We start from the raw sequence: 25,595 nt of genomic DNA, 5'->3' as shown, positions 1-25,595 counted from the left end.
CTCCTGAAGCACTCTAGGTTATTACTGCGGAGGAGGATCCAAACTGTGCTGCAACTCTTGTTTGAAGTCCCCCCCCCCTCCCCTCTCTCCACAACATACACTGGTGCCCCTCACCTCCCTCCCACTCATCAGCAGAAGCAGCCTGAGCCAGCCAAGTGAATCACATGCACTTCTTTATATGAAAGCCACTCTCTGGGACCTGCAGGTTAGGGAAGTGGAAGGAGGAGCTATTTCTTCACTTTCATTCACAAATGTTCACCCTGTCATTTGTACAATGCAACAACTGGGAATGGCTTTGGTGGGACGGGGGTACGTGTGTGTGTTATTTTCAGTAAGAGTGGTGTTGCAGGCTGTTCAGTTGCTATGCAGCCTCAGTAAACAGTTCTTTTATGGAGCAGCTTTTTAAAAGCAACATTTACGACTCCGCAGTCATGCTTGCAAACAATCTACAATGACATAATTAGGGCACGGATGTTGCGTGTTCTTTGGCTCTGTTTGACTGCGCTATTGATTCCATATTGATATCTTTGAAGTGGTTTCCATCTGTATAGGATGCGGTTACCCAAACCGTCCAGAAAGCAGGCAGCTCACTTGGATCCCTGGTTGTTCTGTGACTCGCTTGGGCTTGTTCATGTTCACCTCAGTGCTTTATACCACAACACAATGGAGGAGAGTTTTCCTCGCTCATTTGCTCAATGCCAAGTAAACATCGCCTGTTTGATATTGTATCTATACAGAGTTCTTTTGTAAACAGATCTTATTATTCAACAGGGTTAATGCCATGGGTAGGAGGAGATTGTTTACATGTACACAACACTTTGTCAATGTATGACTCCGGTGTGGTCTGAGCTTAGAGGAGACAGCTGCTCATTCCCAGTCCAATTCAATCAATACTAGTTTAGGAAAAAATATATAAACGGTAGGTAAGAAAACAGTTAAATCCATTTGTCTTTATTGGTTGTCTTTTTTATTGATTCCCATAATGCCTTGCAGACATGGCTGCCTACCTCACTGTGACAGCTGTTTGTTTGGTGTCATACTTATTCAGTTACATTATCACAGTGCGTGAAAGATTCCAAAACAAATTCTCCACAGAATCCTTGTCTTTGATGTCTCCCATGAGCCAGAAGCAACAGAAATCACCTCTGAAGGTGGAAAACCTCCCTGAAGGATTACCTAGTCAATCATGCTCTGAAAAACAGCAACGGTTGTGTGCGTGATTGTAGTTCAATTGCTGTTTTAACGTAGAGAATAATAAACAACACATTTCTGAGCACATAAGAATGTTTTGTGGTCAATGGCACACAATTAATCAGTAATGGAATTCTATTGTTTTGGAAACCGGCCAAAAGCAAGCATTTCTTCTGCCACTGTGGGCAAAGTGTATTCTGAGTTCAAATGAATTGAAATAGCCATCGGACGTGCAGGGTTTCACAGTAAATTCTTCTCACCTATCGTTTTTCTCTCCCCCTGTCTTAAAGTCTCTCCTGCTCTAAGCTCTCTTTTCTCTTCCGTCTCCCCCCGTCTTGTTATTTTACCTGGCGCTGCAGGTGTGAAGGGGTGAGGCCGTGGAAAAACATGCGATTCCGTAAGCTTGTCATGAAGGAATCCATTGACTGACCTCTGCATCTTGGCACACAATGACAAATGGGTTAGCAATTTTCTGCCTGACTTAAGAGCAACAAAGCACATTTCCACTTTCAACAGCAGTGAGGGTAGCGAGAGTACAGTCCACCTACATTTCAGGGCTTCTTTGCTAATTGTTCTCGCTGGACCATACACAGAGCAAAGGCTATTTTCTTAAGCTTAAGCCATGATATATTTAATCTTCTGCCTATGATGTACGCTATCAAGACATACATACATTTCATTAAGTGGAAGCTGAGCTTAACATATACATGAGGTCATCTATTTTTGCAGGGGAAACTCCCTCAAGGATATCAATGTTAAACTTCTATCTAATTTCTAGGAGGAAACACTTGTCTTTGATACTTTATACCAAAATCACTAGACTCTCTTTTGATAGAAAAAAAGTTACATGTGATGTGGAGCCTACAAAGTGTGTTCCCATACATTCAGGCATGAGGTAATGTGTCAGTTGATATAGAAAGTGCTTCCATCCAACTGTTCCAACTTCTAAAAGTCTAGCCTGATGTTTTGCATGTTCTCATCCAGAGTGTACACACCGCATCCTTAATGACGGCTGGTAATTCGGAGCTGCTAACCACTGTTTTCGCTGCTGATTGAATTACTTCCAAAACCCCCAAAAGAATGTTTAAAGTGGAAACTATGGAAATGAACCAATTGACCTTTCACTCTGACCTTAAAGATCTGCAATCCCTGTGGGAGAGAGAACTGTCAGAGCAGGCCACGGCCAGGGAATCAAAGGGAGCTGTGGAGCTAGCGCTGCTGGGGCTTGGGAGCCAGCAGCCACCTCAGCCAGACCAACCACCAACCTTCATGTATAAATTATCCCAGACATCTATCATCTTGCTGTAATAATTACGTTTATTGACTTGTTAATGTTGGCACGGCTGGAGAATCAATGTTCTGTGTACCAAACTAAAATACTGAGACATTTCAAAATGATTTCTTCTCGATAAACCATCCCATAAATCAGATCTTTGTTTTGTTTTGGACATTTGTTGCCTTCAACTCTGGGCATCCCCCAATTTATCATAGTAAGTGAGTGTCAGAGTTGAAATGTTGTTGGACTGCCGTAGTCATTCTTTGTGTGTGTTTGTGTGTGTGTGTGTGTGTCTGTATGTGTGTGTGTGTGTGTGTGTGTGTGTGTGAATGCCCCGGCAGGGCGCTCCAGCCCCCGAGTCCAGCAGGGCGATTATGTCCTGTAGGGATAACCTGTCATGGGGGCTGAGAGCTTAATGGATGCCTCATGCATTTCGGGGGGCAATTATAGCACCCAAATGTCAAGACCTAATTTGTGGCTTTGTAATGTGGACGCACAGGGCAGGGAGAGGGGCAGCCAGGGAGCTCCGCTGGGACACTGGTCAGCAGATGTGTGGTGGTGGTGGGGGTGATGGGGGTTAAATGGAGCTGGGCTAAGGGTTGCTGCTGTGGGGGGCGGAGGTATGGAAGTGAAGGGGTGAGACATGGAGAAATGTTATAGCTTGCTGGATGCTGGGGGAGCTTTGAGTGAAGACAAGGAGGTGTGAACAGCAAAATGTAAAGAGGCAGAGAATGAGATTAGCACTGGAATCTGAATTGTCCTGTCTTGTGACAGGATGACAATCTGATGTCACATACATAATGTGAAGTGTTTCTGTGGATGTATGGAAATAAGACATGCAGTAGCTGATCCTGACTCTGACTGTAGAGAGGTGCGTTGCACTGGGATGCAGATGTCTCAGATGACAGCAGTCTCTTTGTTGTATCACCAAAGTGTCCTTGTATCTCCTAACGCTGCAAGAAGCACCACACTTACCTGGGAAGCAATGTCACTCACCTGGGAAGACTATAATTGCCAGCTATGCTGTTATGCGGGCCTTGTTCAAACCGATATAGACAAAATATGGCAGAGAAACAACAGATCCACGAACACCTAAATGTTGTTGTTTTCAACCGAGGTCTCCATGGCAATGCAAACAGTGGAGCATATTTTCCGTCTGAGCTGACAGCTCTGGTGTCAGTACAGTAAAATCAGGTATGCAGGGCCTTAATTGCAGTTTGCGGAAAGCCGACCACAAGATCCTTAATGAGAGCTATGACAAAGAAAAACGATTTAACTTATTGTCAGTACAACATTTGTTGTCTGTTAGTTTAATGGGAATGTCCACTTAGATAGCATAAAGCAAATGCCTTGATACATGCATGGATAAAAAGAACATGTTCCACTTGCCTGTTTACCATACTGCTGCTGAGACATAATCTGTGCTTGTTTAACTCCAGGCTAAATGCCTGTTTCTAATACGCAAATGTCAGGGATATATCAATAATGATATAAAGGAGATGTCTTCAGTATACTTATGGTACATAGACTTAATCTCTGAACACACCCTTGCAACGCATAATTTCACGGGAATGGCAATTTGCTGTTGACAAAACAAACAGCAAAGCACTTGAAATCGGTAGTCGCAGGATTTGGACGACAGCACAAAGCTACAGACACCATCCTTAGGCAAACAGGCAGACAGACAACATCTCTTAGAACGGTTCATGGCTTTAGAGCAACAGGTGAGCTATTGGCACCTCCCCTGTCTTCCCCAAGCCAGCCCTTCTAAAGATAGAAATTATGCTCTGATAATTGGTGGCAGACAACAAAGCCACCTATATTTCCACCCCCACCCCCCAGTGCTCCGTCCCCTCCCATATCCCCAGCTGACAAACAGGCAGGCGAGAGATCAGACACTGGGGGGGATGGGGGGGGGCTGGGAGCTGAGGGAACACCTGCACTCTCTGTCTGACTGGACTGCTAACACAGACACAAGCAAGATCACTGACTTCCACACCTGCTTGCTCGTGGACCTGTGCCACACGCACACACACACACATAGTTGAGTGCACACACAGTTACACACGCACACCTCCACCTCCACCGTTGGGTTCCCTGAGAGCCCTTTGAGGCCGAGGCTGAGGAGGTGATGAAAGTCAGGGAGCATCCATTAAGTGTGAGAGACAGCCCCCAGAGTGGGCACGGATGAGGGACTTAAGTGTTTTCAGTAAGGAGCAACAGACCACCTGGTGCAGGTGGGGGGGGGGGGGTGATGTTGTGGTGGTACGTGGGGGAAGAAGGAGGCATGACAAAAGCATCTGTTAAGGCCGGGTGGACTCCAAAACATCAGTTAGACAAGTGCCAAAGAGCACTTCTGGGCATCGGATATCACAAGTCAGGATTCCCAGCGTGTTTGGAGACGTGACCTTTTAAATGTCAAGGGGGACTCTTACATTTACACAGAGTCTGTTCTTCATGGGCCCAAAGGTAATGGCCGGGAGCCCTACTTTGAAATGTTACTCAGTTCTGAGCTCTTGGTCCTTCATGTAGAACACCACCAAGGTTCAGCCAAGGAAACTAGTTGAGTTTAGAACCCAGAGATTATAAAATAATGGCGAAATAGAACCGCTATTTCTACGCTTTAAATTAAAATACTGTACACGACTTACATGTGACATGAACACAAAAAGAGTGTTTGTGATGTACAGGGGATGTACATGCAAACACTGATTATAGTGGTAGGTAGATGATATCATTAATTGGAGTGCATTCAGTGTCAATTTCCAAAAGGTGTGCAGATTGGGAAAGTCCCACAATATCATACACACACAGACACACAGACACACAGCCACACACACACACACACACATACACACACACACGAGACTAAAGTTGGCAGCAGGGTAGACTCCCCATGTCAAGACACCCGCTGGCTTGCCATCACAGAGATGCTGAGATCACAGGCTTCTGCTTTCATGCTTCAGTACAGAAACCCTCCCAAGCGTTGAGGAAACAGTACCGAGATACCGAGATAGTGGACCCCATTTTTTCTGAAGACAGTGCTTGTTCAACCATTGTCCAACGGTCTCATTTTATAACTGTTGTCTAATTCCACCCCGTTTCCTCCTTCACAATGTTTTGGTTAGTTGAACAGCAAAATGCAGGCACTTAGGCAGCTCTATCTTCTTCCTCTTTGAGGACTAGCCCCTATAAATAATTTTGGCCTATCATTGAAACTGCATGGATAGGGTAAAACTATCTCTGTGAAACATTTTCACACAAAGAAATATCCATCCACTTTACTCAGATGCTTTCTGCGCCATTGAATCTGTCATCAAACAAAAAGATAAGCGGTTACACAAAAAAGACATAAAAGGTTTTCCTTCTGTACAGATGTTCTGGCCACCGTGTATTCCAGTGTTCAATAATAAGATTCATCAAGACTATAATTCTGAAACTGTCAACAGAGATTACTTAATCCTTATCGCTCTGACCCCCCAGTTATACACAACTGCCAAGTCGCTGGACCTGAGCGAAAGGTCAGTTTTTATTTGGCCCTGATCGTGTCACTGTGAGGCTGCTACATCATCTCCTCAGACTGCCTTTGAAGTGTTTTATGCCTGACTGAGAGCCCCCTCTTGTCTCTCGGCATAATGGCAATCATAAAGAAAGACAACATTGATCTCGTAACAGCGTTTATATGTTTGAACTCACCAAATGGAAAGGAGAACGCCAACAACAATGTACACGCTTTTCGAACGTTTTGAAATGTTAAAAGGCTGTTAAACTCTTATGGGGTTTTTAACATGTTTATCAGCTGGGTTGACAAAGTACACAGGAATGTTTAAGCATGTGCAGCGCTGCTCAGAATCTCAATCCAAATTCAAAAAAGTGTTTTTATTCAGTACCATTTACTGTTGGAAAGAAATTACTGTTTATATAGGTGGACCTGTTCAGTCTGTATAACTATAAACCCTAACTAATCAAACATTTCTGGCCACAAATGATTGCAATTTGGAAGTACAATTCTGTAACAAAAAGACAAAGCCAATTCGCTGACTACAACAAAAAAATCTCATGTCCACTGCTTTACTTTGTTTACTTTTTCAAGTTGTAGAAATGTCCCTCTAGGTCACTTAGAGCAATAAGAAAATAAGATTTTCAGTGTTTTCAACATTATGTACTATGAATATAATGTTTGTATACTGCATATATTTAACTGCAAAAATATATTCTGAAATAAATAAATATATATATAACATAAATATATGAATCTAGAAATGAATAAATAAAACATTAACACCTTAGACATCTTCTGCTTTCTGTATGAGTCTAGTCAAAGGTAAAACTAAATAAAAAGCAGTTGAATTCCTTCAAAGTCCTTCTGAATAAACTTGGGCTCACCAACACATAGCTAGTACTCAAAATGAAAACACCACTTTCGTTAATAGTATAGAATCCTGTGGACTCTCAACTGGCTCTTCTGTCCAACAGACACTTCCAGAAGTTACCTCCCCCCCCCCTCCCAGTCAGACACCGAGGAGACGCTGCCTGACCGCTGAGAGGCTCACCCACAGCCTCGTCACCATCCCATTCTCTCTGATCCTCTTCCTCTTCTTCTCCTATTCCAAACGGCTTCTCTCGGGGGTCATTTGGCCCCTGGAACAAACGGCCTCCTCATGGCCGACGTGCATGTTGACAATGTCAGACATTCTACACTGTCTTCCTGGCCGCTGAGAGCTCGTCTGTGCATTCCGAGGGGAGGCCCTGCACGGTGCCTTTATCTCCCCAGCATCGCCAGGGTTGCCCACCTCGCTGGCTATGCTGCCGGGGGCTTTTCCACTGTCCAACACAGCCAGCTAGCCAGGCAGGCAGGCCACATCCCTGGTTCCCTGTAAGGGGCTGCTACAGCTCCAGCAGCTATTACTGACCTGGGACCGGAGCCGCCCGGTCTCAGCTGTGGCCCAGGATCTCTCGGTACAACTCTGGCACCCGCTCTGGGTCCACCGGCCGGGGGAGGAAGTGAGTGAACTTCTGGTGCCTCCGGGACTTTGTCCCGTCCCGGGGTGTGCCGTCCTTGTTCAGAGCTACAAAGTAGCGGGTCCCTTTCTCTCCATGCTTGTAGAGGTTGGAAGAGTAGGTGTTGTACCAGTTTTCCTCAAACTGCTCCCTGAAGACACACTCGGCTGTCAGATTTTCCTGTGGTGAGGCAAGAGATGCATTGTGATCCCATGCAGACGTAACAAAAGTATGGGAAAGATGAGGGTGGAGATGGAATTTAGTTTTTTTTACTGTTAAAAATGTTACATCCAAACACAAAGTGAATTCCATGTCACAGTACGAGTCTTGGAAAATACATGCCACCTACTGGCAATTACTGTGGATTATTATATACAACCCCATGAGATGTGATGAAATAGATAAGCACATAAGAGTAATACTTACAGAGCCATACAGCTCTCCCTTGTCATTCATCCCCAGATACAAGCCACTGTCCACCCCTCGTATGCTTATCAATCCAACTGCAAGGCTTATGAATTCCAAAATACCTGGGGAAGAATAAAACAGTTGTTCTAGGTATTCTCAACATTCTCTACACTAAGCCCCCTATAAGAGATTGTGAGCCAGCAGGTTTAGCAGCCTATAGTTGCATTCTTCTTACAGGACTTTCAAAGATTTAGGCTACGGTATCTTTAATTTACAAGGTCATATTTCCATTTAGGGATCCACATTTGTTGCAGGATACAAAATTATAGTTTCAGTATCAAAAGTTATATGAATCATGTTAATACTGTACAACTAATAATTATTCAACTAATACTAATATAATTAATAACCTATCAAATGTATGCAATCAAAACATAAGCTACAACAGGCAACAATAATGTTAACAAATGTGCTCAAATTATTTGTAATAATTGTCATTATTACAAGATTGTAATAAAGCTGTTTTTTTTTTACCGAACCGGCTGTGGTCCTTTCTGGTTCCTTGCACAGTGCCATCCGGAAGTATTTCAAGATGAAATCCAGTTCTGCAATACAACTGTCTTCTCCGCAGGATCCCTTTAAGGTGAGTCAAGTCCGCCGTCGTACTTCTCGACAGCCTCTCTCCAGGTATGAGGTGTTCTCCCAGCAGCGTGGGACCGTCCCCAAGACCTGTCAGAAAAAATGGGGACCCGATGTGCCCAACACCATCTATTCCGTGCAAGAAGCTTCCAACTTCACCCAGGGCTGCCATCGCATGCACCTCCCGGCGCGTCAGTGCCAGAGCGGGTAAAGTTCAGTGGAGAGGTCCGGTGGGAGCGTTCTTGCGTAGTAGGATACCTGGTTGCCTATTGCATGTTTACATTCACATCCGTTACTTAGCACATTCCCTCCGAGATTTACGCATCTGGGTTGTCTCCCTTGACATGGAAACCTTGCGTATCTCTCAACAAATATTTTAAGAATCCCAATTATTTTGTATTTCTAACCCTACTACTGACGTCTTCATCGGATGAGGAAGGTTACAGTGGTCAGATACTGATAGTTCCCACGGCCGTTAGAGAAAAGTTGAAGGCCTCTGAAGTCTAAATAACAAATCAGAATTGTTTACAGCTAGTGCTGGAAATACATAAATCCCAAACGTCCAGTCAAAGGATGAGGGTGTACTAACCTCAGCTGTTCAGGTGAGGAGCTGCTGAAGGTTTGTGTTCAGAGTGGCTCGAGTGGTGAGGCAGGTGCAAAACTACTGCGAGCACTGTTAGTGGGCGGGGCTGTCAGTTCAGACGTGCCTTGGCAAAGATTTTTTTTCCCTTCTGAGGTACTAAATAAATGAAGGGGTCGAGAGATATACAGAGAGACAGAGAGAGAGAGAGAGACAGAGAGAGAGAGCTTGGGGGGGGGGGGGGGGGTCTGATTGATCGTAAAGCTTATGAGTAGGAATATGATAACATACCCTATCGCATGGTGTAAACAGCAATAGCATACTATGCCCAAGATTTGGCGTTTATTCATAGAAAAACTCTTCCACACGTCCACCCATGCTCTCGCACTCATTTCAGTAGGCTATACACCAAACCTGTATTTGTATCTGCTCAAGCTATCAATACCTTCCAATTATTAAAACAACTTGAACGAGCAGTGTCCCTCCTCGGAAACGTAAATATTCAGGTGAAGCGGGGTGAAGCAACCACAGCTCTCGCGATGAGAGAGAGAGGGCAGCCTTCAGCGGTCTCTCATGACACTTCAATAAATGCAACTATGGCTGCCCTTCGTAGACTTATTTCCACGTTTACCAATTTCACAAACACACCAGGCAGGTTTGCTGGAGCGAAACAACAATTTCAAACAACAAAAACATTGAAACTTATTACAACTGGAGTGTGCCTTGCCACCGGTGCTGGAATAGCACATTATTGCAATGCAATCCATAATTTGCGCATAGCACTGGCGAGTGATATCGGTGGACGGTGGCTTCTCTCTCTACCATCAGTATCTGCGAAAGATAAGGTACGGTATACGTTAACCCCTACCTTGGTAATAGCATGAGCATGCCTATTACGTAAAGTACTTCCATACGGTAGATAATCATAAACCATAGGCTACTACAAATTTAAAGCATTTCCAGTGCACGAGCCTTTATCGGAAGCCATGCCATTTCAAACGCGCTTTTCATGTGATATTCACATTGGGATAGTAAAACACAAGTGAATAATGTCTGAATAATGACAATGGCAGTGTTGCGGATTAACATAAACAGAGATGTCCCAAACGCAGATGCCGCCCCATTCTTAAAGGGTCGCTTTCCACAACACAGGGTGCTGAAATAGGCAATAAACTGTCAGCTTCGTACATTTTGTGTCACGTGATGTGTAAAATAAACAATATAAAACGGCCCCAATTAAATTTCCCCTTTATGTTTTAAAAAAACAAAAACTTTCCCACAATGTTACAGCTTGTGTTTAAGAGCAAACAAGCATTGGATAAAAACGACTGCATAGTGACAAATAGCTTTATTATAATGTGAAATCAAGTCAAACCTGTATATCCTTTAAATTGTTGCCACTTCTGTTTTAAACTCTGCATTGCAAACAGCCTGTTTCTAAGACCAAGAAATGGTGTAAATGGTAATTGGTTTGCAAGCCTGTCCACTGTGTCCAGTAACACTATGTTCCCTATTTGTCACCACCGTAACAATTCAGAATCTGGGGCAGTGGAAGTTGGTGCGGTGGAGTGGGGGGTTAGGGAGGGGGTGGGAATGGTGGTGGCATGTAACCTTGACTGGTGGTTTTAGCATCAGGAATCCAGGGAGGGACCTAGTGTAACTAGACACGGGGGACTTGGCAAAGGGTCTGACATTTGATGGCATGAGTGTGTGTGTGTCTGGTGGGGGGAGTTACAGGGGGGTTAATGGGTAAGAAGGGGATGGAAGGGGGCCTGGGACTGGGGTGATGCTAGGGGGGAGGCTTACATTCCCTGGGTGTTTGCTGTGTGCCCAATTGGGCTGGCACCCCTCCACCAGGGAGAGAGATCCTCTCTGTCCTCACCAGACTACAGATAGACCTGCTGGGCTTTTAGGGACATTATCTGGTGCTGTGCGATTAATCTCTGGCCTTGCATAGCTCCTGGCCCATCCATGGATATCTTTGTTTGTCTTTGTCTACCTGTGGACTTTCATGATTGTTTGGCCCAATGACAACCGTATGTCAACAAAGTAAACAAACATTGTTTGTCAAACTGTTTAATTATTGTGTTTATCCATGTTTTTTATATATTCGTTTATGCGTGTTTGTGTGTTTGTCTTTGTGTGTGTGCTTGTTTCTCTAGGCCAAGACGTATGACCTGGATGACGGGGATGTGTACATGTCCTCCCATGAGAACAGGTTCCGGATGTTCTGCTCTGTGGAGTACGAGGGTCAGCTCTTCATGACCCCTCTGAACTTCATAGAGTCCGTCACCATGAGCGAACCCAAGAGTGAGTAACGACGGCCAAGCCCACCTCCCCCACCCTGGGGATCCATTCATTCTGAATCAGATTATGGTTGAGGTCAAATGGAATCATCCCCCTGCCATAGAGATTGAAATTATATTTCTCTCCGTGGTCAGGATGTCTGTCTCTATGCAGGTACTGTGACTGCTCACTCTTCTACTTCACAAGCTACTTGATGTCCACTCCAAGGCATTACAAAATAATATGAATGGTTTTATTCCATGGCTGTAAAAATTGCTTTGTTTTCGATGCCCCTTGGGATGTTTAAAATGTATGGACTTTTTCCATTCTACTCTCTTACACATCCCTTACATTCTATCATGGATTCACTGTGGAACAGATGTTTTCATATGGCCAAATAGCCATGTGCTGTGTCTCCTTTTTTTAAGCAAAGGAACAAAGATGCAGCCAAGATCCATGGACTTTTACCAGAATGGTTACCAAGAGAAAGGGGGAGCATGTGAAGTACTTGGAAAGAATTCCCTGTATACTTTGAGCTGTATTGGTTTTAATCTGGCCTATGTAAATGGCCTGTTCTTTGCTAGTGATTTTAATGATTTTGGTTTGATTAGGATCCTGCCACAGCAAGTACGCACAGACAGTTTTGAAGTGTTCTTCGACCGGGGCTTAATGGGCGTCTGTCTGTGGGGAAAGGCACCAGCATACTGCTGATCCCCATTGTTGAGGATAGATGGATGTCGAATACAAGTGCTCCAAGCCTCCGTGGACGTAAAGTCCAGACATAGCTCTGCTCCTTGTAGCTCTCTCAGGGGGGCTTCAGTGTTCTCAGTCAGAAGAGGAAAACACCAACCAGTCCTTTAACCTGTACTTTAACCAAACCATCAAACATCACACTGTGTGAAGCTCAAGGCGTTGAGAAGGGCCCTTATCTTTATTTGTCTGTCCAGACACCTGTCATTGCTAGAGAGCTGACATATTGTGTCATTATAATCTCACTGGGTAGACAAGGCCTTAAAATGTGTCAGTAGAAGGTTCTAGGCAGGTTTATCATGAGAGGGCACTGAATCACACAGCCAGGTGATTTTATGAGGCCCTTGCCTTATCTTACGACCAGGAAAATCTTTATAGACTATCGGAATGTCCTTCCACAGATATAACACTTATTATTTTCTTTAGTCCTGTTGAGTCAAGCTCCCCCAAAACTATCCGATTGTTGCTTTTGTTTTGTGTTTCCATTATATTCATCTAACTTTATATGTATATGAAATCTGGTGGTGTGATCTGGAGACATGAAGGCCTGGATGCATCATGCGCCATCATTGCTTGTTTTAATATTTTAAGATGTGATCAGAAACAATTGTTGGTTAAATACATTGTATAAATGTTTTTGTTTTTGTAGAAAGGAGGATTTGGAAATCTCTCTCAAAACAGGTGAGATGTGTTGTGCTTTTAGCACTGCATGCATAGAACAAGCATATCTCCTTATCATAATAAAACTTTACAAATGCCCTTTCTAGATGCACATGTGAATGTTAGTCAGGATGTCATCTATTTAATTCATGTTGTATTCAAGTTTTTTATGTGATTCACAAAAATATATATTTTTTCTACGCTGTCAGGAACTGGAGAACATTCTGGAGAATACTCCACCTGTTTCTAAAGGGACCTCTAACTTGTTCAGAAACATGCGTGAACGAGGTGAGACTTCCACCCTTTAATACTTTGTCTACTGACACAGAAGTTTGGGCTCAAACAGAGTTCAGACAGGGTTGGTTGATTCACAATAAGGATCATTGCAATAATGCTATTTCCAAATACCAAGTAGAGCTGGACCAGAGTGCAGTCCATGCAGTAAATGCTATCTTATCTCTTCATCAATCTAGTGATATTGTGAATTTGGTCTCGGGTAACCTTAGATACCAGAAAATGTGCTGTAAAGACCATGAAGTAACCAATCTCCTAACAGGTCTACAAGGAACTATAAGGTTTATTTTTTTCGGAAACTACAAGACCGAAAACCATTCCCTCTACTTCCTTCTCCTTACATCTCATTCCCTCACCTTCCTTCTCTCCTCCCTCTCCACCCCTGTCGACTGCACCTCTGTGTTCAGGCACTCTGCTTGTGTTCCTGCTCTCCTCTCTCTCCACTCCTGTTGCTTTAGCTAAGTGCCAATGTTGGGATTTGGGGCTTTTAATCCTGCCGTTAAAAGTTGCGGCTTTGCTTGAAAAAAGAGCCTGGATTGATCTGTGAACAAAGCCCCGCTTTAGAGAATGAGCGAGCTGTTTGAACCTGGGCTCTGTCGGGGCTTGTCCCGCCGGCCACCCCCTGATCACCATGGACATTATGAATCCTAAGAATGGGCTTGAATTACATCTCCGGGACTGCTACTCCATATGAAGTGTTCCTGTGGAATTTGTTGTATTGTCTGACAACATCTACTTGAGCTGAGAGACTGGGGCTGGGATGGGGTGGTGGTGGGTGGTGGGTGGTGGCAGGGGGGGGGGGGGGCTGAGGTGAGTGTGTCTGTATGGGGGGGCTCTTGCTTCCAGGGGGAAGGTGTGTGGGACTGGGTGAAACACAGCTGGACTCTTAACGTTTTTTCTTTTTCTTCCCTCCAACCCATTTGAGCTCAAAAAATAAAAACCTCTTTGAAGCTGGAGAGCTGTAGTCATTTTCAGGTCAGGTGTTTTCAACAGACAGGTTCTCCATCTCCTATCTGATGAATCACGTCAGGGAGAGGATATGCTCTGAGGACACAGTGTTTGGGATAGACATAATCTCCAAATCAGATCAATGAAATCGATATTATCAGTGCTCTGTTACCATTGTCCAGGAGTGTTTGTCCTTCTCAGACGTATCCTTTATTCATGAGATCTTCCCTGCAGCAGACACCATACTTGAATCCTTTTCCCATAACACCAGGAGCAGTCACCCAGAACTATCTGCCCAAGTCTCTATCTTCCCCCTCAAACAAAAGCTTGGGAATGCTTTCAGAGGCAGGGAGACTCCCCTCCTCGATCCGCCGAGATGGGCCCTGACGGTCTCTCTTCCTCTCTCTCAGTGTCACACACAACAAAGAGAGATGTAGGACACAAAGACGAACACAAACCTGAATCAGGCATCCTCAATCAGTGAAAGATCGCTCCAGAATGTTTTACACCTTGTTATCCAAACAACAAGATGGTCTGAAGCCACAGGGTTTACATTTGTTTGGGTTTGTGTCCAGATATGTCACCTCTGTTGTAAAGCCTCTGTTTGTGTGAGGGGAACACCAACCATGAATTAAGAGGCACCTTTTTAAGATGTTATCAATATGAAAGAGAAGATTACCCTGTTGTCTGAAGGCGTGCACTGTTTTAGAGGGTGTCTTCTTCATCGTCAGGGCATGACTTTGAACATCTGTAAACAATTCAGGATTGCCGTGTAGGTTCCTGGCTTTTGAAGTTTGAACTTAATGAACTTTATAAAGTTCCCCATTCAATGTAATATTTTTCATTACTTTTCAGGCATCATATGTTATACTGAATACCTTTTCCTGCTTTGCATTTTGACAAGTGAGTATTTTAGTTTTTCTGTGCACTCTTGTGTATCATGCTAATTTAAACTTTAACCTCCTGCTTAGCTCTTTCTATGAATCCGTACCTATCCATCTCTGTGTTGTTTTCTTTAACAGAGCCCCATGCAGGTTTCAAGATTGCCTTCAACATGTTTGATGCAGATGGGAATCAAATGGTGGACAAACGGGAGTTCTTGGTGGTATAAGCCTCTATGTGCTCTAATTCTTCAGTGTAGTAAGATAAAGCCCCTCGATAGGTAGTCTCTCTCTCTCCAACCTTTGTCGTTTCTGTCCATCTAGCTGAAAGAAATCTTCCGTAAGAAGAAGGACAAGAAAGAAGAGAAAGACGAATCTCACCTGCCTGAGACACTGGTAAGCTCTGCTCTGACAGAGACAATGGGCTTACCAGGTATCAATTCCTCTTACTCACCGGTATGTGCAAAATTTGGGCAGGAAATGTGAGGGATGGTAAACTCCTAGTGAACGTGCGCGTGTGTGCACGTGTGGTGGATGTATGTATGTTGTGTCCATGTGTGTGTGTGTCTGCTGTGTGGGTGTATGCGTGTCCATGTGTGTGTGTGTCTGCTGTGTGGGTGTATACGTGTCCATGTGTGTGTGTGTGGGTGTATGTGTGTCCATGTGTGTGTGTGTCTGCTGTGTGGGTGTGTGTGTGGGGGTGTATGTGTGTCCATGTGTGTGTGTGTGTGGGGGTGTATGTGTGTCCATGTGTGTGTGTGTGTGTGGGTGTGTGTTTGTCCATGTGTGTGTGTGTGTGTGGGGGTGTGTGTGTGTGTGGGTGTATGTGTGTCCATGTGTGTGTGTGTGTGTGTATGGGGGTGTATGTGTGTCCATGTGTGTGTGTGTGGGGGGGGGGGTGTATGTGTGTCCATGTGTGTGTGTGTGTGTGTGTGTGGTGGATGTGTGTCCATGTGTGTGTGTGTGTGTGTCTGCTGTGTGGAGGATGTGGTAGGCGCAGAGAAAAACGGGCCCCGAGGCTTTCATCTGTTGCACGGCCGTGTGCCGTATGCAGGTGGACGTCAACAGGAGGGTTTGAGTGATAAGAGAAGTCCTCTGACATCTTATCACCACCAGCACAATCCCACTGACTCACTGAACCAGTGCCTGGACTGGGAATATCTGCGCAGCCTTTCATCAAACCAAAGTCATTTTTAACTTTCAGATTCGGAACTATACTGAACTATAGCCGTTAGATGGCTATTTGACGTGTTGCGTTTTGGAGAGCACATCAGAGTAAATGGAAATGAACACTGTCCTCAGCATGTTATAACATGGCTCTCTCTCTCTCTCTGCCTGCTCTCTTGCCTGCCCGACCCGCATTTTTCTCCTCGCATTTTAGAGCCTGCGACTGTATGGGCACAGGGAGCCCCATGCACAGACAGTATGTATTTCTGAGTCTAATGTGCTTTGTTACCCGCCCTCCACCATTTGCTACTGCATGAGGCCATGGGAAGGACGTGACTGGAGCTGGGCCTGGTTACCTCAGCCAGCTCCTGAGTAATGTGTGAGATGGGCAGACCGTCACGCGCGTCAGGAGGAAGGACAATGTAGCCCTAATGGACCTTCTAGTCAAACACTGTCTGACACATTCTAGTGTGTGTGTGTGTGTGTGTATGTCTGTGCATGTGTACCTGCATGCGTATCTATGCATGTGTCAGTGTGTTTTTGTGCGTGTACGTACATATGTGTGTGTGTGTGTGTGTGTGTGAACCAGACCGCTCCTGCAGGGCGGATGATTTATGTTCTGGTCTGCTGTCAGGGGAGCTGGCTGAGCTACGAGCGTGGAGATCCCACTTCAAAAGACGTTTACCCGGAGACTGACAGTGTGCCCCTGGACCCCCATGTTTTATTTTTACAGTTTCTTGAAAAGTGGTATTTGGGCTCAGGTTACCTTTTGTTGAGGGCTTGACCATGCAGCTCGCCATGCCACTCACCCAGGGGCGGCCCTGCCAGAGTGGGTGTCTGAACCAGCCCCACACAGCAGTATCTGCACGGCTCACAGAAAGACAAACTGTGCTCCGTCTGTGTTTGAACACTTTTAGGTTTGTCCTTTTTGTTTTGATTGGTTCTGCATTACCTCAGGTATCCTTCCAGGGAAGGTAGAACAAGAATAAAAAATCAACCCTTTTCAGACTCACATGACAGGTGTGGAGGGTCCTGCGGTTGGGCTTTCCCCCACTAATAACAAGTGTATCTGCCTCTTTTCATGGACGAGGTGGGGAAGGAGCGGCACATTGAAGAGTGGCCCGTGGTTAGCTGTGGGTAGTGAGGTCTGTAGTGTCTGTAGTGAGGGCTGCTCAAGCACAGGGGCAGAGCACTGTTGTATCAGCTGTCTCTCACCTCCCTCACACCGCACGCTAGATCAAATGAAATGCATAAACAAATATTTTGAAATGAAGCCAGACACACTGTGGGAACATGTGTTTTGGGAGCGTGGTGGTGTTTGCATGTGAGAGTGTGCTTGTATGTGTTCTTGTGTGCGTGTGTGTGTGTGTGTCAGGCAGTGTTCAGACTTGAGAGTCATGGAACAGCGGCCAAAAATGATGTGTTGATCGAAAGAAACATAGGTATCCACAGACTGGTTTCCTTCACAGTCAGTTACTGCCACAGAACCGGAGCATATCTCCCATTTTTATTTTGTTAAGGGATTGTAGGATTATTATTTTAAACAATCCATTTATAGCATGAATGAATAAATGATTTAAATTGCCCTTGATCATACAAAAGGGGAAAGGCTTCACATTTGATAGGGTGTAACCCGCTGTTACTTTTAGGAGATGGGGGTATGGTTGGGTCAGAGTGGGCCTGGAGCACACGAACAATGAACAAAGAAAGACATCATTCCAAATTTTTTATTTTATTTCATTTAATCAGAATCTGATCCCATTTCACAAGCGTGGATGAAAGGCACACCATAGCAGCCTGCATTTGGCTGGCAGCTAGATATCCAAGGTTGATGTACTGGGTGGATTCAGTTACACAGTTAACCTGGCATGAATCAGCCTTCAGCTCTTCACGCCTAGTGTGTGTCGGACACATGCAGCTGTCTGGGCTGGATTCCGCACCAGGATGCTAAGGCACAGAGCGGACTCACCTTTATTGATGACGGCCTCTTTCATCGCCTGTCGTCCCGTCGGAGTGAGGAGGACGTCCCATAGTTACACCTGAACGTCTGTCTGTCTGTCCCTCTCATCCACAGCTCAGCTGTCTGTGTTTCTGCCCGTCTGTCTGTCCCTCTGACTGTCTGCCTCTCTGCATGTCTGTCTAACTGTCAGTCCTGCGGACTGTCTGTGTGTTCCTCTGCCTGTCTGTTCCTAACTGGTTGGGTGGACGTGTTGTTCTAATGGCTGTGCTTCCACCGCCGCTACAGGTGCTTAGACAGGAGCCCTCGGAGTTAGAGCCCAGGGGCATGTGGGATGTGCTGAGACGAGGGGCGAGCCAAGTTCTCTTCTCTGATCTGGCAGAGGTACCAATATCGTCTCAGCTCTTGTTTATTCATTACTACCATGTTAACAGGTGGGAAAAGGTGGAGGCCTTAAGGTGTAAATCTGAATCTGTGGAGATATGGACGTTCAATGGACAATCCTTATATCATAAAGTGTAGGTAGTCTGTTGTTCATAATAGAAAGACTGGTGGAGAGATTAACCCTAAACATGGATGACAGGAAGAGCGATGACCCTTTAACATTTGCAAAGTTATTTTTTACAATAAAACAGTTTTATAGACAAAACGAGCTGGTAATACAGAACACAGAATAATCATGTGATAGCTCTCGGAGTAACTAGGTAAACAGTTTGTGAGTTTTCTTTGGAACGTCTTTTTGCATGGTTTGACATGCATGTGGGTTTGTGTGTGTGATAACTAAACACTATGAATCAGTGTAGCATGGATGAAGGATAATGAAGTCTAGTGACAGACTTCTCTTTTTTGTTTGCCTTCACAGAACATTGTTGAATATATGATTGACACAACACTGTTGGTGCATTTCTTTGGGAAGAAAGGAAAGGCAGAGTTAAATTTTGACGATTTTTACAGGCAAGTAAATAAGTCGACTTTTGATATATCAAGAGGCCATTTGTATTTACCGTTAGATATTGCATTTTTCAATCATTTCAATCATGTGATTGAGATTGATGACACACTCATCCTCACGGTAGCAGCTTCAGTCACTTTGTTAAGAGTCCCCAGCATGTGTGAATGTGTGTGATGGAGTCGTTGGTGGCGTATCCTGTCAGCAGAGCCTGTTCTCCTCTCTCAACCCCCCCCCCCCCCCCCCCCCCCTTCAGTTTCATGGACAACCTGCAGACGGAGGTGCTTGAGATTGAGTTCCTGTCCTACTCCCGGGGCCTGCCCACCATCAGTGAGGAAGACTTCGCTAGGATCCTGCTCCGCTACACTAACGTGGAAAACATCAGCGCCCACTTAGAGAACATGCGTCAGAGCATACCTGACGAAAAGGTTAGCGCCTTATTCTGCTCTCTCTCATGCCCCAAAGCCCCTCCCCCCCCCCCCCCCCCCCCACCACCCCTCCAACTCAGACTGCCTCCGCCCCCCACCCCCGTACTTACCCAAACCTCCCCCGCCTCGCACACACCTTCTCACCTCTTTGCCCTCTCCTGACTCACCACTTACTACCAACTCACACCTCTCAACCCCTTGATTTCTTAGACCAAACATTCCATATAGAACACAAGGAAGCTCTGTTATAGGTCAACGTCTTGTTGTGTGGGAGGGACAATGTTTATTTTTTTTATCCAGATCATACACACAAATACAGGCTTTCCTCATTCCCTTAAATCGTAATTTGGAATTCATTATGATCAATGATCCATTATCAATCATTCAAACATTCAATAGCATTCCTATTTTTTTCTGAAGAAAGAATGAAGAAAGAGACATGCTGTTAAATCATAAAATTATAAATATTATATTAACTAGGCACAGTGCCTGAGAACCTACCTACCATGCAGTCGTAAGAGACCCAGAACTAGTTGTTGATTGAAATGTGAACACCTTGCGGTTTGTTTTCTCCTTGGCACGCTGACCCGCGCATTAAGAGGTTAGCATCTTACCTGGCACCTGAGTAGCGTGTTGCTAGATCTCCATTCACAATCAAGTGGCTCCCCTCATTAGCTGAAGACAAATTTTATGGAGCCCAACTTGTTAAAACAGCAAGGCGTCACAGATTACTCACAACTTCATTTGTTAAGGCTCTGGGTGTGAGGAGGTTTGTGAGGAGGAGGGGGGCAGGAGGCCCTGGAGCCATGGAAGAGAAGCTAGTAGCAGTGGGATGGTTGAGTGGAGATCAATAGGCCTCAGCGTTTGAGTCGTCAGCCAGCCCTGAGATGTTTTGGGATTCATCCTTTTTGTTTTTGTTTATGTAAGTATCGGGTTAATCTGCTTTAGAAAAGTCTGCAAAATGGCCTGACCCCCCCCCCCCTATCTCAACGCTGACAGCTCAACGTGTCCGTACTGGGGAGGGGGTGTGGGGGGTGGTGTGTATACTCTGTGTGTTTGGCTAAGTTATTTTCTGCCTTCGGAGCTGTTATCTTTCTGATGTCTTCAAGGTCCCGCGGACACTAAAGGCTTGCCCCTGGTTTAAGTGAGGTAGATTATGTGTCGTGTGAAGTGCAGCAGCATTATCTGTCCTCCCCCTACACCCCCCCCCCCACCACCCCTCCCCTTCTGTGTCGGTGTTGGGACATCTAGTCGTCTTATGTGTCATTCCTCTAGGACTTCTCACACTCTTTTAGCACCTTTTTTATTTCACAGATACAACACAGATATCCCTTTAGCTTGCTAATAATGACTGTGTCACTAGCATCTAGCATTAGCATTTGTTATTTTTGTCCTGTTTTGATCCAGTTTATGATTTGAAACAGAAACTTTAACCGTCACATTGTTTCCTGCTGCAGGGCATCACATTTGAGGAGTTCCGATGCTTCTTCCAGTTCCTCAACAACCTTGAGGATTTTGCCATCGCCATGCAGATGTACAACTTTGCGAATCGCTCTATTGGCCAAGGTCGGCGCTAAGTTCACAACTTAACATCACACTTTCACTCCCTCCTTTTGTAGCACATATTCAGTCATTTGACATCAATAATGAACTCTAATCAATCACATCTTATTGATTTGTTGTCGTGGGGCTACTCAGATGAGTTTACGCGTGCGGTCTACGTAGCCACTGGCCTCAAGCTGACTCGCCATCTGGTCAACACAGTCTTCAAGATCTTTGATGAGGACCACGACGACAAGCTGAGCTACAAGGAGTTCATCGGTGTCATGAAGGACCGTCTGCACCGCAGCGAGAGGGTACGTGAGCTTCCTTCATCAGGGTTGTGTCAGTGCCATTCATCTCTAATTGTATGGCACCAAAGGTGGCACCCCAGTCCCCCACTAACCCAGTACGCTCTAATCAACTCTATACTGAGTTGAGTCGAGTGCCCCCTGCCCCCACACTTAAGCCCCTTACCACCACTCCAAACCAGCTCCCCAGTCCACCACATTTCACCACCATGCAGCCCACTTACCCAGCCTACCTACTCACCTTCCCTGGCCTCCCCCTGGCCTCCCCCTGGCCTCCCCCTGGCCTCCCCCCTGGCCTCCCCCTGGCCTCCCCCTGGCCTCCCCCTGGCCTCCCCCTGGCCTCCCCCCTGGCCTCCCCCTGGCCTCCCCTGGCCTCCCCCTGGCCCCCCCTGGCCTCCCCCTGGCCTCCCCCTGGCCTCCCCCCTGGCCTCCCCCTGGCCTCCCCCTGGCCTCCCCCCTGGCCTCCCCTGGCCTCCCCCTGGCCTCCCCTGGCCTCCCCCTGGCCTCCCCCATGGCCTCCCCCTGGCCTCCCCCTGGCCTCCCCCCTGGCCTCCCCTGGCCTCCCCCTGGCCTCCCCTGGCCTCCCCCTGGCCTCCCCCATGGCCTCCCCCTGGCCTCCCCCTGGCCTCCCCCTGGCCTCCCCCTGGCCTCCCCCTGGCCTCCCCCTGGCCTCCCCCTGGCCCCCTACCTGTCCTCGGAGTCTGAAGACCTCTGGTACTGAGGTGGTTGAGTCAACTCAACAACCCAGAAGCCCTGTGTGTGAGGCCTCCACAGTAGCACCCTCTGTTTTGAGCAGAAAGCCCCAGTGTTATCTGTCTATCTGTCACCTACATTCTTAATGTGTAATCTCCCAAGGCAACTATCTGTGGTGGTGGGGGGGGGGGGGGGGTGGGGGGGGGGTGAGTGGAGCTGTCCGGAGAAGGACACTGACTCATGAAGGAACCATGTGAAATTGATAAAATGACAACAGTGACATTAAAATATGCCCAGATTCTATAAATATGATACTTGGGTCATTCTTTCTGCCTATGAGTTATGATATTTTTGGTCACACTTGTGTGTTTGACAGTGCTTGGTTGTTATAAATGTATACACATTTTTCATGTTGTTTTACAGTGCTTACATGGATACCTTTACTGTGCTTAAGTTCTGACTGTTGTCTTGATTTGTCTAACTCAATTGCTTTGCTGTTCCCATTTGAGGAAGGAGTTGATATTGTACATTTTGCTGCCATCTTGTGGATAATGACTCTATCACTTTCTGTCTCTCATTCTCTCTGTCTCTCTCCCTTCTTCAAATCTATCCATGACACACACACACATACACACACACACATTGGCAGGGATTTAAAGTGGACGAGAAGTTCACGTCGTTCAAGTCCTGCCTGAAGAAGCAGCTCTCTGGGAAATAGGTAAAGTACATACAGTGGATGCCGTGCATAGATGCCGTAATTATATATATAAAAAAGCTCTTCTCTGTTTGAACTGGTTTTGCTCTGCAGCAGCATCAAGATAATTAAGATGTTTCTTGAGGCCCACACTCTCCTCACCAGCAGGGTAGAGTTACACTGTAATATTAACACCCGATCAACTGCTACCAGACACCAGCTTAACTCAGCATGCAGGAGCAGAGAGCAGTGTAGTGTAAGCCCTGATGAATGTTTCAAAGGAAGTGCACCGTCAAACAAGGGCCCAATAGTCTTTCTTGATGAAACACAAGCTCGGGTATGTTTGTCATAGAATCTACATACATACTTATCGCACAATGTTGAAAGATCATGAACAGAACATTGTTTCCTTTTTCTTTTCTTTTTGCTTAAAAAGAACATTGTGTTTTTAAAACTGCTGTTTCAATCTTCAAAAAAAGACATAGATTCCCTTCTGGTCTAAATAAATAAATATAAAGTGCTGCTTTATGTGTGTGTTGTTGAGGGGACCTGATGTTATGCTCAGCAGTTTAGTTTCCTTTGTGGGTCTTACTGTAGTTGTGCAGGTTAGGGTTAGGGTTAGGCTGTGGCTGTGTCATGCTACTGTATGTCTACCATTGTACTTCCTGATAAATACTTCTATTGATGATGTCACCAGGTGAAGACGCACAACCCCTTCACTCCCCAACCCCGAGGTACAATCTCTAACCTCAGGGGAAATTCAACTCAACTGGGTTTTTTGTTCAACCTCAAGCAAGGAATGTGTGCAAGAATTTGTTGCTACTTTCTTGAGTTAAAGCTGATATGGGTGCAGTTCTTCTGTACCTAAATAGACATTCTTGTTAGCTTTTAGACTGTTATGAAAGAAACAGTCAATGCTACATAGTAGTAATGGTTAAAGACAATCTTAGAAATTATGAATTGCACTGATTGTATTTAGGTTTGTTTTTCGACTAGATTATTGAACTGTCCCTTTAAACAGCCCTGTTCTCATCAAGCAAATAAGTCACCATAAGTGAATTCTCAATGTGTTATTTATATATTTATTCATTCATCAGTATATGTATCCATTATACATTTGTTTTTGCATGTAACACTGGAAGTCTTATTTCACACCAAATCTGAGTTGTTTGTGACAGGGTCCAGCAACAGCATGTGTATTGCAGCGTGTGGTTCTCTCTGGCTCTAAGCCTGTTAATCTGTCTCTACAGTGGGCACATTTCTAACATAGTTTCTCCAGCCTGTTTGCAGGCTCTCTGATCCAATCAGTTGATGACATGGGCAGCATCTCTCCCTCGCAGCACCACAGTGCTTTCAGACAACCTCATTTCCCCCAAGACCTCAGTTGGCAGTTCCTGCTACTAAGGTAACGTTTCAGAGATAGCATGGTACAATTGCGATCAGCTTACAATTACATCAGCAATACTTGTTTTAACTACCGTAGTGGCAGCTAACCATTTCAACACTTTGATACAAAAGACATGTCTCTTTAAATAATGGAGAAACAACATTTATACTACTCACACGGATAACTGGAGAAGACACTTTAATGCTGAGATTATTCATCTCATCAGTTTATTTATCATTGTGGGTGTCTTCGAAAAATCAAAGAACCCCTTCCTATTCAAGTCTCAATGCTTATTCATACACATTAGTTCTGTACGCATCATCAAGGGTTTTCAGTGTTGTTTTCTTACAGACTGTCAGACCAGGTCACATCAGATGTTTGACGTGGGTGGGGTCTCCTTAGTGAGAACAGACTTGATTGCTCATGCTCAGTCCTCCCAACATTATCTCATATGTTACATATCAGATCAAATACATGGTTTGTTGACTACAGGTAGCCTAATACTTCTTTGCGTGAGGACTGCATAGAAGTCCTTTGTGAAAGTAATTTGAATGTCATAAGTTGATTTCTCTTTAGTCTACCTCTTAAAACCTTTCAGAAGCCATAAACCCTCAGACTGATAAAACATTCAGTTGTGTTTATAGGGTTGCATAGTCACATGGTCTGTTATATTGAGTTAATAAATAAGGTTTAAATAGTTGCCATTGGCTTTCTTGTGTTCTGCCATAATATATGACTGCATGCCTGTCTGTCTGTCTCTAATCCTTTCTTTTCTTTCTTATTTTCTCTCTCATCTTTCTCTCTCTCATCTCTCTCTCTCTCTCTCTCTCTCTCTCTCTCTCTCTCTCTCTCTCTCTCTCTCTCTCTCTTTCTCTCTCTCTCTCTTTCTCTCTCTCTCTCTCTCTCTCTCTCTCTCTCTCTCCTCTCTCTCTCTCTCTCTCTCTCTCCTCTCTCTCTTTCTCTATCTCTATCTCTATCTCTCTCCCTATCTCTCTCTCTCTCTCTCTCACAAACACCCACACAAATAAATTATGTATTTTTGTCACACATGAGATGTATGTATGTCAAACAAGAACCGTTAATACCATCACCAATTATGTTATGTAACAAATACACCAATAACAAGAAAGACATTGCCGCGGATTAAGAGGAAACAATCTGTAATTTATTTTATATACCCTGTCACTAGTAGTCGCAATATCTAAATTTGTTTTTGGATGATTGTTCAATTGTCTACGAAGATGAATGTAAGCGAACGCCATAACAACTTGATAAAAGGGTGGCGCTCATATTTTTGCACCGCACAGTGGAGCGAGCAGCGTACGCGCCGCGCGGTCCAAAACGAGGAGGACGCGGCAGAAGTGCAGCGTTACAATAGGACACGATTTACGAGCGATGATGCGGGGATAGACCAGCAAAAAACTCAAATGTCTATCATATGTTCCCCGAATAGAATATGCGCCGCGTAGTATCAAGCGGAGCTGTCAGAGAGTTCTGTATTGGATTCCGGTTTTTTTTATTACTCTAATAGTGGCTTGGTCCTATTACGCCTATGT

General features: G+C 45.1%; 2 protein-coding genes across 3 annotated transcripts; one reads left to right on the top strand and one right to left on the bottom strand.

Annotated features, from left to right (window-relative positions):
- Positions 1-7,402: 7,402 nt before the first annotated feature.
- fgf20b (fibroblast growth factor 20b) lies at positions 7,403-8,690 on the bottom strand. Its single transcript, XM_067247233.1, has 3 exons — positions 8,411-8,690; positions 7,895-7,998; positions 7,403-7,648 (listed from the first exon to the last, which is right to left on the bottom strand). Exons 1-3 carry the CDS (start codon positions 8,685-8,687, stop codon positions 7,403-7,405), a joined length of 627 nt encoding a protein of 208 aa, XP_067103334.1. The 5' UTR covers positions 8,688-8,690.
- A 1,001-nt stretch (positions 8,691-9,691) lies between these two features.
- On the top strand, positions 9,692-24,739 carry micu3b (mitochondrial calcium uptake family, member 3b). 2 transcript variants are annotated; one of them, XM_067247230.1, is made up of 15 exons: positions 9,692-9,940; positions 11,258-11,405; positions 12,781-12,812; positions 13,001-13,079; positions 14,889-14,936; positions 15,056-15,138; positions 15,239-15,310; positions 16,296-16,337; positions 18,327-18,422; positions 18,901-18,992; positions 19,244-19,415; positions 20,873-20,981; positions 21,114-21,271; positions 22,608-22,676; positions 23,350-24,739. In XM_067247230.1, exons 1-14 carry the CDS (start codon positions 9,692-9,694, stop codon positions 22,674-22,676), a joined length of 1,449 nt encoding a protein of 482 aa, XP_067103331.1. In that variant the 3' UTR covers positions 23,350-24,739. The 2 variants fall into 2 exon arrangements, with proteins under 2 accessions (XP_067103331.1, XP_067103330.1); XM_067247229.1 differs by lacking the exon at positions 18,327-18,422.
- The last annotated feature ends 856 nt before the right edge of the window (positions 24,740-25,595 follow it).

This window comes from Osmerus mordax, chromosome 12, assembly GCF_038355195.1.
Source record: "Osmerus mordax isolate fOsmMor3 chromosome 12, fOsmMor3.pri, whole genome shotgun sequence".
NCBI classification, from domain to species: domain Eukaryota; kingdom Metazoa; phylum Chordata; class Actinopteri; order Osmeriformes; family Osmeridae; genus Osmerus; species Osmerus mordax.
Note: the sequence above shows the minus strand (reverse complement) of the source record. Positions and strands in the feature narration are given on the sequence as shown.

Bases quoted from the DNA above. Each gene is read 5' to 3' on its own strand.
- fgf20b (XM_067247233.1), bottom strand. From the start codon at position 8,687: ATGGCAGCCCTGGGTGAAGTTGGAAGCTTCTTGCACGGAATAGATGGT. The intron at 7,999-8,410 runs GTAAAAAAAAAA...ATTCTTCCCCAG, and splicing joins AAAGGACCACAGCCGGTTCG to GTATTTTGGAATTCATAAGC. The intron at 7,649-7,894 runs GTAAGTATTACT...GCCTCACCACAG, and splicing joins AGGGAGAGCTGTATGGCTCT to GAAAATCTGACAGCCGAGTG.
- micu3b (XM_067247230.1), top strand. From the start codon at position 9,692: ATGGCTGCCCTTCGTAGACTTATTTCCACGTTTACCAATTTCACAAAC. The intron at 12,813-13,000 runs GTGAGATGTGTT...CTACGCTGTCAG, and splicing joins GGAAATCTCTCTCAAAACAG to GAACTGGAGAACATTCTGGA. The intron at 13,080-14,888 runs GTGAGACTTCCA...ATTACTTTTCAG, and splicing joins CAGAAACATGCGTGAACGAG to GCATCATATGTTATACTGAA.